The sequence below is a fragment of the Amphiura filiformis genome, chromosome 4 (genome assembly GCF_039555335.1).
Source record: "Amphiura filiformis chromosome 4, Afil_fr2py, whole genome shotgun sequence".
Lineage (NCBI taxonomy): Eukaryota > Metazoa > Echinodermata > Ophiuroidea > Amphilepidida > Amphiuridae > Amphiura > Amphiura filiformis.
Window position 1 is genome coordinate 14,143,834 of NC_092631.1, and position 14,182 is coordinate 14,158,015.

The 14,182-nt window shown below is 36.3% G+C and overlaps 1 protein-coding gene across 1 annotated transcript in view; it reads left to right on the plus strand.

The window, feature by feature from the left end:
* LOC140150570 (lysophospholipid acyltransferase 1-like) overlaps positions 1–14,182 on the plus strand; it is a 45,394-nt gene that overhangs the window by 10,018 nt on the left and 21,194 nt on the right. The window contains exons 3-5 of the mRNA XM_072172605.1: positions 691–861; positions 8,302–8,357; positions 12,710–12,764. Coding sequence (XP_072028706.1) covers positions 691–861; positions 8,302–8,357; positions 12,710–12,764 — 282 coding nt within the window. The remainder of the gene's footprint in view (positions 1–690; positions 862–8,301; positions 8,358–12,709; positions 12,765–14,182) is intronic.

The following is a 14,182-nucleotide window of genomic DNA, read 5'->3' on the forward strand; positions in this document are numbered from 1 at the left end:
CCAAGGTCACATACAGAGGTCAAATGTCATTTGAGGTCAAATGTCATTTGAGGTCAACTTGTAAATAGGCTGAAAATGACAAATCTGGACTCACATGAACAGTTGCAACCAATTGCAATCATTATTATGTTCTCAGAATCTTCCTTCCAATACTTTGTACAGAGTTGAAGAGTCCAATATAATCAACACTTGGGACTCAAAACTTGGACTGTGTTGGATAGGCTCACTTTTTCCCCCAAAATTTTGTTTTCAACAATTTTTAACCAAAACTCATTTTTGACTTGCTTATTTTTGACCAAAAATCACATTTTTCACAATCACAATATTAAAAATATTGGACTCGACTTCGTCTCGTCCAATATTTTAAAACTCATAGCTCGGTCAATAAATTTGTGTAGGGTTCAAACCATCCAATTTTATATCAAACTTGGCCCATAGCTACACTTTAGGAACTTTCATGTATTAGTGGTGTTCAAGGTCACACTGAGGTCAAAGGTCATTTGAGGTCAACTTGTAAAATAGGCTGAAAATGAAAAAAAAAAAATTGTCTCATATCTTCGGACAACCTATCAAGGACCAATCTATTTTTATTAATCTGTAAATCTGGTAATCATCAGTATGTAGATATTAAATTTCCAAAAGGATTATGATGATGACTATGACTGTTTGGTCTTGTCTCTGTTTCAATAGGGGATTATTCCATGTGCTAATAGATGCAACTGTGTGCTACATCATGATGTTAACCATCGATCCCCACTTGGCCCAATACTATGTGTTTGCGTTCTCCATGTCGTACATGTCTGCAGTCCATATTTACCACCAGTCACTGGAGTTGGGCGTCTACAACTTGGATTACATAGGGTGAGTACGGGTAATTACTAATACACACTCTTAGCAATAGCAAATTCGTTTACAACCTCATGATATTAATATTTAAGATTTATTTCATCCATTATACCGTTGAAATTATAGCCAAAAAAATAAACCTAACATTTAGAAATTGTTTTAAAATAATCAATTTGTCAAACATCTTCTGTGACCTGTGCCTAACCATTTTCTTCTCCTTAAGGGGGTACTACACCCCTGTCCAATTTTGTGCCTATTTTTACATTTTTCTCAAAAATTATAGCGCATTGGTGACAAGTATACATGTATTATAGGGGCAAGGACTACAACTACTGCACTCAAAAAAAAATTTCAGCACAGACAGCAGTTGTGGAGTTGCAGTCAAAAGTGAGGGAAAACCAATATTTGATCAATAAATCAATAACTACTTACCTTGAGTTGCTGAATTTTCAGAGCAATACTTACAACATGCATATCTTAATTGTCACCTCACCAATGTGCTATAATTTTTGAGAAAAATGCAAAAATAGGCACAAAATTGGCCAGGGGTGTAGTACCCCCTTAATGCTAGCCCTGAAAAGTAAGTTTGGTTCTTGTTCTCCTCTTAGTACAATTTCTGGGATTTGCCAGATTTTTTATTCTTTTATTTTCACTTGGGCAGTGTTTTTGTGGTCCTATGGGGTTTATCTCATTTGAATCTCATTTGAAAACGAAAGAACCTTCCTCATCAAGCACTGTTGGAAAAGACCAAAAACTACTAACAATACAAATTTTACATTGAAGGTAAAAAACCAAAAGAACTTGGCAATTTCAATAGTTCATGCATTACATCATCCAATACATTTATTTTGCCTTTTGAACAAGGACAAGCTTACACGTAGAACTGTTTATTATTAACATTGTCCACGTACCAGCAAAGTATAAATTTTGTTGTTGATATAGCAACCTAATTGAATAGGATTGTGCAAGTGAGTGGTTTTGACCTTGGCCCGCATGTTGGTCTTTCTGTCAACCATGGTAATTCTGGTATGGTAACTACTAGTACATGTTTTTGCTGAACAATGAAATGGTATCATCAGCCTGTAATAGGGCGATTTCACTAAAGGTCATTAGTTCAAATCTGCCTCCAGAGGACATGATGCATGCATAAAGAACAAAAGAAATCCCCAGTAGTGTCAAATGAAAGAGGAAAAAAGTACAGAATATAATAACAATAATTTCCCCACAGGGGTGACACTCCTCATAAGACTCTGGTCAATATTCCTATTTTGGGTCTATATTTTGAACTCACAAGAAGGTATGACCCCCTGGGTGACAGTGGTACAAAATGTATACCACAATATAAATATACTGCTGAAGCCCAATTGTTCAGCTATGGGTGCGGTAACCGCTCTAGTTTTTCACTGATTTTGGGGGCATTTTGATTATTGGTGTATACATGTATTTCAAATACCAGGGACTGTCTTTTGGACTTTGCAGGAGAGCATTAAATAGCTCTTCTGGAGCCTGCAAGCAGAGCTGTTTAGAGCATTTACAATAAAATGCAAGGAGAGAATGGTCAACTAAGGAGAGTTAAAAATCACTCTCCTATATCAGATTTAAGGAGAGAAGCAGAGAGTGATTGCTCTCGCTCTCCTCAAAAGGCAGTCCCTGAACACAGAAGACTTTTATACATGTTGATATTTTTATCAAATTCATGCTTTACCAATGTTATCATACAACATTATTTTGTGTTTGCGTGTTGCAGGCCCCTGATCCCCATTTGGCTCATTTGTATCGGGAGACTTTAATTTACAGTGAATTGAATTTGGGCAGTTTGATTACAATCAATTTTATGCAGTGAAAGTTAATCAGGATAAAATGTATTTGCATACTATGTGGTTCCAACTTGACAAATGTACTTTGGTTCTTTCTTTGTACGTCTTCATCATGAGGCATGTTCAGATGGGTACGGTGAGGCCACACGTTTTGAACTCGCCACCTAAAAATGGTGGTGGTGTTACTTGTTTTCAAATTATGATCTGTTCAATTCATCATACCTCGGCTAAACAAAAAGATTATGTCATGGTTTTGGTCTCATTTGAAAGCTAAATAATACCACTAAATAACCTGTAAATACTAACAAAGCTGTGGTTGATTGAATTGCGAGCAGTCAGGGTGGTGGAGGGGGGGGAAGCGGTACACACAAACTCTATGGGAACGCGACGTTTCACGTGTGTAACTTGAATAAATTCACTGCTACAGGTTTTGGTTTTGGTCTTAATTTACAGCTAAACAACTCTGCCAATTGTTTTTAATCATTTTGAACTGTTTATGATTGGTTTAGGCTATAAAATTCAAACTTTTACGTACAAAGCCACCCGTTTTCATATTAAACACTTACATATGTAAGTAAGTTATGCAGATGTCTTCAAAATCTAATAGTTGCTGTAAAATTTTTATTACTTATCCTATCATAGTCAAAGTATACATTTTCTGATAGGAAATTTGATGAGGAATCTAAATATGGACTTCCTTTTTCTGTATGGGTTAGGGGTAAAATGTTGCAATTCAAAATATGATAAATTGTAAAAAATTCTAACATACTTTTGGACACCCTGTATTCGGAGATTACCAAACAGCTGTGATTTTTTTTTCTTCCAAAGTCTGTAGGCTCCTTCTATCCTCTAACTAAATAGATGTTGTTTACTTTCAGTTTATTACTGCAAGTTAGTAATAAGCAATTTTTTTTTATTCCACCCTGTATAATTTCAAGGTCACCCTGTATAATGAGTTGAAATATGTATTGTTACATTCCTTATGCCTTCAGCTTTCCAAAAATGTATACTTTTGCTAGTTTAGGGTTGATAATTGTGGAGATATTTTAATTTGAAACTCGATTGGTGTAAAAATTCATATATTTGTGATGTAACGCTACGGGTGGCGAGTTCAAAACACATGGCCGTAATAGAATTCTTGAAGATCGGTGTACTTGAGAAATGCGATTCATAAGTCAATCCCCAACTGTGTGTCCATGCATACGATTCCATTGAAGACTGTCCAGAAATTATTGGGGCCCAATGGTACTTTTCCATAGCCACCAAAATTATTGGGGGCCGACCCCCCCCTCCCCCGGCCACCCCCGGTTTAGGAGCCACTGCAAAATTGGCCTAGAAAAAGGGGTCATTGATACGATACCAAAAGGCTGAAAAAGCTACCCATGTTTGCGGCACGTTCCTGTACGGTCATTTGTACTGAGTCCCCCCCCCCTCCGGATTTCCGCATTTTTTCTCAAGAACCGTGTTGCTTTAAAGTAAAAAGCCCTGCATGTGGATATGTACCTATCATCAATCTTTAAATGGTATGTTAGTTGTCAGCAGCAATTGAATTAAATAGCAGAGTCACATAGGAAAAATGTACTCTGCTACATGTAGTGCTGAGTACTGCCAGTGATTTCAACAGCATTTGAAATATCTCGTAATTGATGATCAACTCTTACACAAACAAATGTCTCAGATGTCAGAATAGCTAAAAATAGACAAATTGATGATATATGTTTGTGCTTTCTGACTTCCTACCTTTTACAAGTAAACTAAAGCAGACGTGGGAAGGTGCTTCTGAAGAAAGGAAGAACATTTTGGCTAGATATACTATACTATACTTAATTATAATATTTGTCATAGTATAATTTGTGGATTTGTCACAGTGCATGTAATTAACAAGCAACATTATAAAATGTTTTTGAACTGTTTGGCTGTTTTTTTATACATTGTAGACATGTGTTATTGTTTTTTCACCTCCATAACTCTGCTGGTTATATTAAGAATAAGATAATTCAGAGTTTTTAGTTTGAGTGAAATAGATCACAAATATAAAGCACAAAGTCTAGATTTTCATATCATGCATTTTTAACTGCTCCCAATTTTAGGAATTCAACTTGTGGGACATGCTGAATTGATTCAAGAATGGATTCTCTCAGCAATTCTCCTAATTAAAATGGTTAATTGCAGTTTTGCAAAACCAGACAGTTGGTGAATTCTAGCACATTGTGATGAAATAAGCCAAATCGGCATTAAAATGCAATGCATTGTGGGACAGTTTTTGCAGTTTTGGGACACTTTGCCCTCTGACCTATTGGGAAAATTGTTTCTTGTGCCTACAAAATTATTGTTTAAAATGTTTTACTTCCATGAAAAAATATGAAAAACAAAATCAACTGTTTCATAATTAATTATTTTCAAATATTTTTAATGATAACATTGTTACAATTTACAATAAATGACTGAATATTAATTAAGCTATTCCCCGATTAGTCAGAGTTCAACGTGTCCTAAAACTACCAACACTTTAGAAATCTGTAATACTGATGTCGCTTATTACCTCTTTAGATCATTTACCTTCACAAAATTGTAAAAACATGTTTCTGTTTAATATTTCTCACCAATAATTAGCAACATCTGTGGAAAAATATTCATTAAAGCCGTCATTTATGCGGGTAATAATTTTACCATGCCTGTGTGTGGTACTCATAAATCAAGGCAAATTGCTGTCTGCCTAGCTGTGAATATTTATGAAGATATTTATTTTATTACTTAGGTGGCGAAATTATCAAAATATGATAAATAATATTAATATTGTTGTTATTAACTTACTAAATTACAGTATTTCGTCAAATAGTCGCCCCCCTCAAATAAACGCCCCCACCACTTTTTTCAACCAAGATGTTTCAAAAATTCCAATATTTCCATGCTATCTTGTGTAGTAAGCTTACCAAGTTGCTCACATGGTTGGTAATAGCAGCAATAAATGGCGAAAATCTGCATCGGAAACCTGGAAGTGAACCAAAAGTCAGTGTCAAAAGTTCATAGTTCGTCATTTTAGCATGACTTTTAAGCTTACCTAATGATTTTAACGGGAATTGTCGTGCTAAAAATGACCTCTAATAAACGCCCCCCCCCCTTGGGAAAATGTAACGCCCCCGGGGGCGTTTATTTGACAAAATACGGTATTACTATTAATAGAAAGATGGCAGTCCATGTTAGGGAGATCAGGGGTTTTTCAGGAGGGGGAGGGAGGGGCAACCTACAAACTCGTACCTTTTGTGATTCGAATGGATATAACTTGGGGAATAAGGGACCGTTCACAAACACTTGTAAGGTGGGGGCCTGATGCAAAAAAATTTCATCGCGAACATTTTTCGGGGCCCCCCTTTACAGACCTCAAAAAATTCAGGGCCCCCCTTTTTGACATGAAAATTATGGGTCAACCCCATAGAAAAGCATATAAACTTAATTTTTCCAGGAAAATTTGTGTCATTTTTTTCAGGGCCCCCCTTAGGAGGGTCAAAAAATTTCAGGGCCCCCCATTTTGCATCAGGCCCCCAGTGTCCGATTTACAATTTTTTTCCTACCTGCACTGGTGCATGTAGCCCAAAATTTCTACATGCACAGCAAAAAGTGTGCATGCACCAAAATTAAAGCAAACATAAAATCACATTGAATCACGATCATTGTCAGTTAAGCTTGTAATAATATTTCCGGCTCCCCTGTCAGTGTCATTTTTATGCCGATCACTCGCCCCTTCACTCGCCGATTTCTCAGCCAAAACACTGGATGCTGTGGTTTCATCTGTTCTAGAACTAGTCGCCGACGAGGTGCACGATTTCCAGAATGATGCAAGTGTTTTTTGAGCTATTTCCTTTTTTGCTGGACATTATTATGATTATTTTCCGTACGGAGACAAATATTTCCCACGGTTTAAATTCGGTTCTTTTTTTTCAATGAAATGAAAATGACACTCTTCTACATGTGCGAGAGTATCGGGAATTGGTGGCATATGATCATGGGTATCCCAGGTGAATTCAAATTTGCCATCAAACTGCATCATTTTATATATCAAATTAAAGCCCTTGAGTAAAGAAAGCCAACACTGAAAACCTTTTTGTCATAGCACTTTCCGTAGCAAAGTTACATCTTGTCAAAGATTGACTTTCATCAAAAAAGATTCTGCTAGCAAAATTCCCCAAAACAGCATTACGGGGGTGTTTCTAGATCTTAGTCTCATGACGATAGCACCTTTTTTTAATGGAACTGCTAGCAAAATCTCTCTGAAATTCCATGTGCGAGTCTCTCATCACCAAAAAAAAAATCATATATTTGGGTCAAGTGAAGTATAGACAACATATTTATGAAGGTTTCCTTCTTAAAAAGCTTCTTTTTAATTTCAATGTAAATTTGTATTGCCGGTTTAGGCCATTTTGACTGACTAACAAATGTGTTAACCGAGGTTTCCCTGTGATACCTACATTATGTCACATTATGCTAGCCCCTCTAAGGGAAGTCATAGTCTTGGACCAGACTGTATGTGGCTATCGCGAATGTTCGTTAGGATGGACGAGTATCAGACCGATGCAAACTGGCTGTGTAGAAGACTAGGGAAGTCAATGAAAAAAGTGACAGTTCTCACATGATAGGGGTATCGGGAATTGTCAATTGTGCGATTTGTGCCAGCCCTTCTAATGAAGTCAGAAGATGTTGTGCTAAAAATAGATTGGGTTTTTCCCAATCGGACTGACTGCTTGTTTACTTTTGTATATTGGCCTTGTCATATCGCTAGTGCTAAAATCGTACATGCACGTGTGCAGGCAGGTAGTGAAAAGCTGCATGCACAGAGGGAATGTTACATGCACTGGTGCAGGTATGCAGGTGGTAAATCGAACACTGCAGGCCCCCCTTACAAGTGTTTGTGAACGGTCCCTAAAGTCGCACCATCAAGTGAGGTATCAAAATATTATGCAGAACAAAATTCTCCATCTATCGGCTACTTAATTTTGTGATTTAGTTTTAGTGTCTTTTTAAGAAACCACTTTTTGAGTTCTAAGTGTAAAAATGGATGAAATAAAAAAATAATGGAAACTATGCACAGGATTATTTTATACCTTGAACTAAAAGTATTACATTAATATGAAATGGTATCAGCTTACAAGTGTATGTTACTAGCGAACTTACTTACTGACTACCCTTTTGGTCTGAAATGGACATATCTTGAAATGCCACGAAGATATGACCCCCTGCATTGGGCTATTCCAGAAAATAGATGCACACCCCCTATAGAGGAGTTCGGATATCCAGACTTTTTGACCATTTGTGACTGTTGGAAATCCAGACTTTTAAAGTGTCCAAAGGCGAAAAAATCCAGCAGAAAATAGTTCAAAATCAAAAAATCCTCAATTTGAGAGCTCATTTTGGACATTTCCGTGATTTTTCCTTCATTTAATTGGATTTCCAGGCTTTTTCAAGTGACATTTGCAACTGGAATTCCAGTCGTTTTCAGAAAGCAGACCGGGAAATCCAGACATTTCGTTTATTGAAAAGTTACTCCTCTATAGGGGGTGTGCGCTTATTTTCTGGAATAGCCCATTGTATGTTTGAATCTCTCTTTAATTGTATTCTCTCTGTCTCCCTTTACTACATACAGGCCTCTGATGATACTGACTATGAAGTTGAGTAGCTTATCTTGGAGCATCCATGACGGTAGGTGATGATAGACAATATCATTGCATATATTTGATAGAAAGATGTGATTGCGTTGAAAACGGCATTAGCTATCATGCATGTATTGAGTTTTTCCAGAAATGATTGGACCCCAAAATAAATTTGAAATTCAATTAAACATATTATATATCATATCGCACATTTTGGGCAGGAAATTTTGTTGAATTGAGCTAAAAAGAACAAAATATTTTATGAGGATTTTGTGGAGCATTGAGAAAATGTCAAATTGATGGGAACATGGTGTATAACCTCCATGTGGATGAGGCTTAGAGGCTGATATGATTTTGTTTATAAGTGCTGAAATAATATTTGTAATAACTGGTAGGAAGGGTTTCTGTCCATTTTTAGCTGAAATAACAAGGTAAAGTGAAAGAAACCTTACTGGTTATTTTGGCCATTTAACATGGAGTTCTATGGGGGAATTAGAGTCATTATGACTTGATGTCATAATTGCTATACAAACAAATTATACAAATATGCCGAAAAATCAGGTTTGAAAATAATTACCCAATTTTGAAATTATGAGATAGTACATGTACATTATGGCTTTAAAGTTGTGTAACCCAATTGACATATTCATCCCCCAAGTACATGTACATTATGGCTTTAAAGTTGTGTAACCCAATTGACAGATTCATCACCCAATTTACCCCATCAAAATGCAGCAAAATATTGGTATTAGATGAAATATTTCGCTCATAAACCTCGGGAAATTTTAAGAGTGAAATATGTTTAGTTTAGATATAGATGGTGTGAACAAAGAAGTGATAGAAAGTGGTAGCCACAATCGGAAGTACGTACTACAGTATTCAAATTCTATGGGGCATTGTTACATGTTTTTTGTTTCTAATACACAAGCACTGTAACTCAGAAAACAGATTGTTATAATGGTAGGCCTCAATTTATAGATAGAAAACACATCAAGGGTTTAGAACCAGAAAGCAGTAACTCACTATGACCAGCTCGCACAAAATGAGCATAAAGTTGGCTCCTTGCTTTGGTCTTCAAAAATCAATTATATTTCTGCCACAATATAATGTCTTTTGTTTTCTATTGAATTTTGTCATGATCAATGGACTGTATCTTCTATAGTGCCCTGGCGACTTTAGTCTCATTTTGTGGGTGATTGTGAGTTGAGGCTTTTTGGCTCTCAACCCTCGACATAATGAAAAAAACTGAACACCACCTTTAAAATCATTTCCCGAGTATTTTACATACATAGCTAATCAGTTCTGTGTACTTCCAAACATTGTCAATCATGAGCAATGTGATTTTATCAACTAGGTAATTTGGTAAAGAATATTCCATGTTAACTACCCACTGATTGAATCGGTAATTCCTCAAATAAAATATATTCTGTGGCTGTATGAGAGAATGTGTCTTAATTGACAAGTTCTTAAATGCAATAATATAATTTGTCAAACTTTTGATTAGTAATTGTCTCTTGATGTTTTAATTTAGTGTAAACTGAGTTCAGGTTATTCTTATGTTAAATGTCTTTGGGTGCACTACCAGTACAGTCTGTGGGCCATTCTGACACACACAATTGCTTATATATCCAAACCGCATGAGTACATGTAATTTAACTCAATTTTTTTGAATCAACAAAACCCCTTTAATATTTTCAGCCAGGCAAAGTAACATGTAACCTGTGTGAGGGAAATGATGTTGTTTATGTGCTGGAAATTATTGCAGTCATGGTTGAATATCTATGTCAGTGTGAGACGTGACATATAGATGAATGTGTAAATCCCAAAGAAGATATCTTACACTTCCCACAATGCATTTCTTCCATTCCATTTCAATTTTCTGTACTGAAGTACTATTTAGTGCCACATGGTTGGATAATGACAAAAAGTACCTCAAATTGAACGGAGCACATGCAGATCTTGCAAAAGATGTTTATTACTTGACCATCGACCCATGTTTTATAATTGCATAGGCTTAGGAACTGGAGGGGGGGACGACTTGCGGGGGCTCAGCCACTCAATAATTTTGGCCTGTGGGCTCAACCCCCAATAATTGCAAATAAAGTAAAAAATATGACCAGATACCTGGAATAATGTTTGACTTCTGTGACCTATTTTTCACAAAGTTTCATGACACAGAGGGGGGGGGGGACCCCTCAGGCACCCCTACCCCACCCCCACCCGATGTGCCACCAATTTTTTTTTTTGGTCAGCCCCCAATGTTGAAAATCTTCCTAGGCCCATGTCCAGTCTTTTCTCAACATGAAAACAAAGGGAACCTGTACAAAGTGTCATTTGTTGTAATGAGGTAATGTATATTGTTGCAAGGGATTCTGGGAAGGGTAAGATATCTACTGTGGTTGACTCCATAGGAAATATTTGGTTACATTACGTATAGTGTTGCGTGACAACATATGACTGCTTCATTTCAAATTTGAGTTGCCAGCACAGACAGTGAGGAAAATTATATGTGTATACTGAAAAACAAATTAACAAAGGCTTTAAAATTGGGTGGAAATTTGAGTAATTGATCAATGTACATTTTTAGAAAGTAATCAAATTGGTATTGGTACGATAAAGATTGACTAAGGCAATGAAAAAAATCTGATCTATGGGCAGACAAGACTTGCCAAGTAGGGTTGGTCAATTGGGATTTAAATGAAAATCATAAACTAAAAAATCTAAAAAAATCTGAAATGTTTTGCAAACATATTGGAACGATTGTTTGCATTTTGGTCAAAAAATATTTGTCAAAGTCAATCCACTTAAGCCAAAAATACTACTGCCTTTAATGTCATACAACTAAAAGCTTTTTATACTTGTTGGCTTTAAGGGGGTACTACACCCCTGCCCAATTTTGTGTTTATTTTTGCATTTTCCTCAAAACATATAGCGCGTTGTTGACAAGTAAGATATGTATATTATAGGGGCAAGGACTACAATTAATGCACTGGAAATTTTATTTCAGCACAGACAACAGTTGTGGAGTTACAGTCAAAAATGAGGGAAAACCAATATTTGATCAATAAATCAATAACTACTTTCCTTGAGTTGCTGAATTTTCAGTGCAGTAGTTGTAGTCCTTGCCCCTAATCATATACATATCTTACTTGTCACCAATGCGCTATAATTTTTGAGAAAAATGCAAAAATAGGCACAAAATTGGCTAGGGGTGTAGTACCCCTTTAAAAAACTTTACAAACAACTCATTCAGTACTCTGCCCATTAGCCTTTTAGAGGTATGGCGGACACAATAGGATGGCGCTGCACGAAATGGGTAAAGGCTTTTGAATTTGGCAGGTTTGATCCATATTGGATACTGCCCTCCTATTGTGTACGCCATGCTTCCAAAAGGCTAATAATTGTTCTCAGTGCAAATAGCTATCTATGGGGGATGTGCCACTGAAATTTTCGGCATATTTATGGTTTAAAGATGGTCCATTATTTGGCTTGAAAATAGGTATATATCAGTCTGGATTAAAAAAAAAATTCGTTGGGAACTTGAATTAGCTCAATTTCACAAATCTCAAAAAACAATTGAGAAAAATCGTCAAATGTGGCCCCAAATCTGATAATGGAACTCTGGTATTTAAATGGGTCCATTTTTTGGCAAAAATTTGTATTGATGTAGATCCCATTTCCCTAACTAAACCAAAGTTGAGTCCCATCCCATCCCAACCCCAAAGCAAACTGGCCTATATTTATATTTCATACACTCTTAGAACCACATAGCCAATCAGAAAATCCGTTAGAAAAATACGCTTAGTGCATTAATATTGTATATTTGCACGGGCGCGTACTACGAGCAGTTCTTTCGCGCGCATTCACATCGCGTAAGATTTATTTCTTGCGGGTTGATGCATTTATATTTGTTCGTATTTTTCAACATTTTTAGTGACAATTTTGTTATAAAAATGGCAAAAATCACGTTTTTTTTTCTCGTGTATGAAATAGTACTTGTACTGAGATGTTGATCGTCTAATGCACTCTCCCCTTGAGGCTCGTGCATTAGACGCATCAACATCTCAGTCTGCTGCGCATTATTGTGTACAATTTCACTCTCAACAAGTGATACGCATTTATTAACCTATTATTATTATTATTATTATTATTATTATTATTAATCAACACTTATATGGCGCTCTAAACAATGAGCACAGCGCCTTACAAAATATACAGGCAAAAATGAAGCAAGAAACAAATACAACCAACATTAATACAAATGTGTTTTAAGCAAACTCTTGAAAGCAGGCACAGATACCGCCTCCCCTCAACTGGGTAGGCAACTCATTCCATAACAACCTATAATTAATGCAGATAATTTGAAAATGATGAAGACATACTTTCCTGTTTATTTTCCAGGCTGTGCCCGAGATGAAGATAAGCTAACTGATCAACAAAAGAAAATGATAGTCAGGTATGTATGTACCCTTACACTATGGAAGACATGACCTTAATCTTTCACACAGGGGATGTAGATTTCAAATGGAGTCACCCTTTCAGGTAACCCCATTTGAAATTCACACTCCCTGTGTGGAAGATTAAGGCCATGTCATTCATAGGGGTGTATGGATTGTAACTGGAATAGCACATAATGGCTGGGGTATATTCAAGTCTTTAGATCAATTTTTGTTTAACAAAGAAATTTATTTTTTTAGAGGAGTGTAGTCAACAGATTTTAATTTGATGACAGGCATTTCAAAACTTTAAAATATTAAAAAAGTAAGTTGGGTACTACCAATTTCTCGTCCATTTTTTTTTGTCTTCAATTTATTTTAAAAAGATGAATATGATCAATAATTCTGATTTCCAGGAATCTAATTATCAATAAATGGTCATATTTATTGGCTGACATATCTCACTACTGCACCCACAACCCAGGAAATTAATAGTTGGCACACTATGTACACCTGCACTAAACAATGGAAATGCGTGCCCTATTAAAATTGGGGAGGCGAGGGAAACATACATGCAATATATGTGAAGTACAGACTCCCCCCTATATCTCACCCTTCCCCACTCCCCATCATTCAATGTTGGAGGGTCTCACGGACCTGTTGACAACATGGCTTGGTCCAACATTGAATTGGGGGAGCGGGGGCAGAGATATACCAAAAGACAGGCAAACTGTGCCAACCTTTTTTTCCTGGATTGCAGGCATGAATTTGTCAATTTAAACATGCTCTAATTCACAATGAGAATTAAATAAAGCTTCTAAGCATGCACAATACATCTCATTTGTCCAGAACAAATGCACACAAAATTGTGCCAAGATCCATTCTTTCAGGATTTGTCTTGATTTCAAAAACTTATTTTATATTACATCCATGATAGAAGATAAAATTTTCCAATTAAATTTTCTTGACCCTATAAACTGATCAATGTCAAATAAACAAGTGTACATTAAATTTTCTGATAATTGTCCTATAATTGATTTAGAATATGAAGTTATATTTCAAATCAGTTGTTTTGTACACAGTGTATGACGCAGTACTGCGTGGAGCGCTTGTGTGTTGTCGTCGTGGAACTGCATGCGTACGTGGTGTGGGGTCGCAATATATTTAAAAGGACTAGTAATTGGATCAATTGATTTTATGGTTTCACTCTGCTGTAAATAATCTGGGAACTATACTTTGACCAGGACAAAATTGGCAAGGCCTGCAACATATTGCCCCCCCCCCCACTGCCAAGAAAGAAAAGAAGTATAATGCAAATTGCCATGTAAATCTTCAGTCCATGTAAATACATGGACATATGTGATGCGATCAAGCAAAATCAGTCGGAACTCGGAAAATATTAAATTTTCAGTTTCTTATAGGATAGTAAAAAGCATTT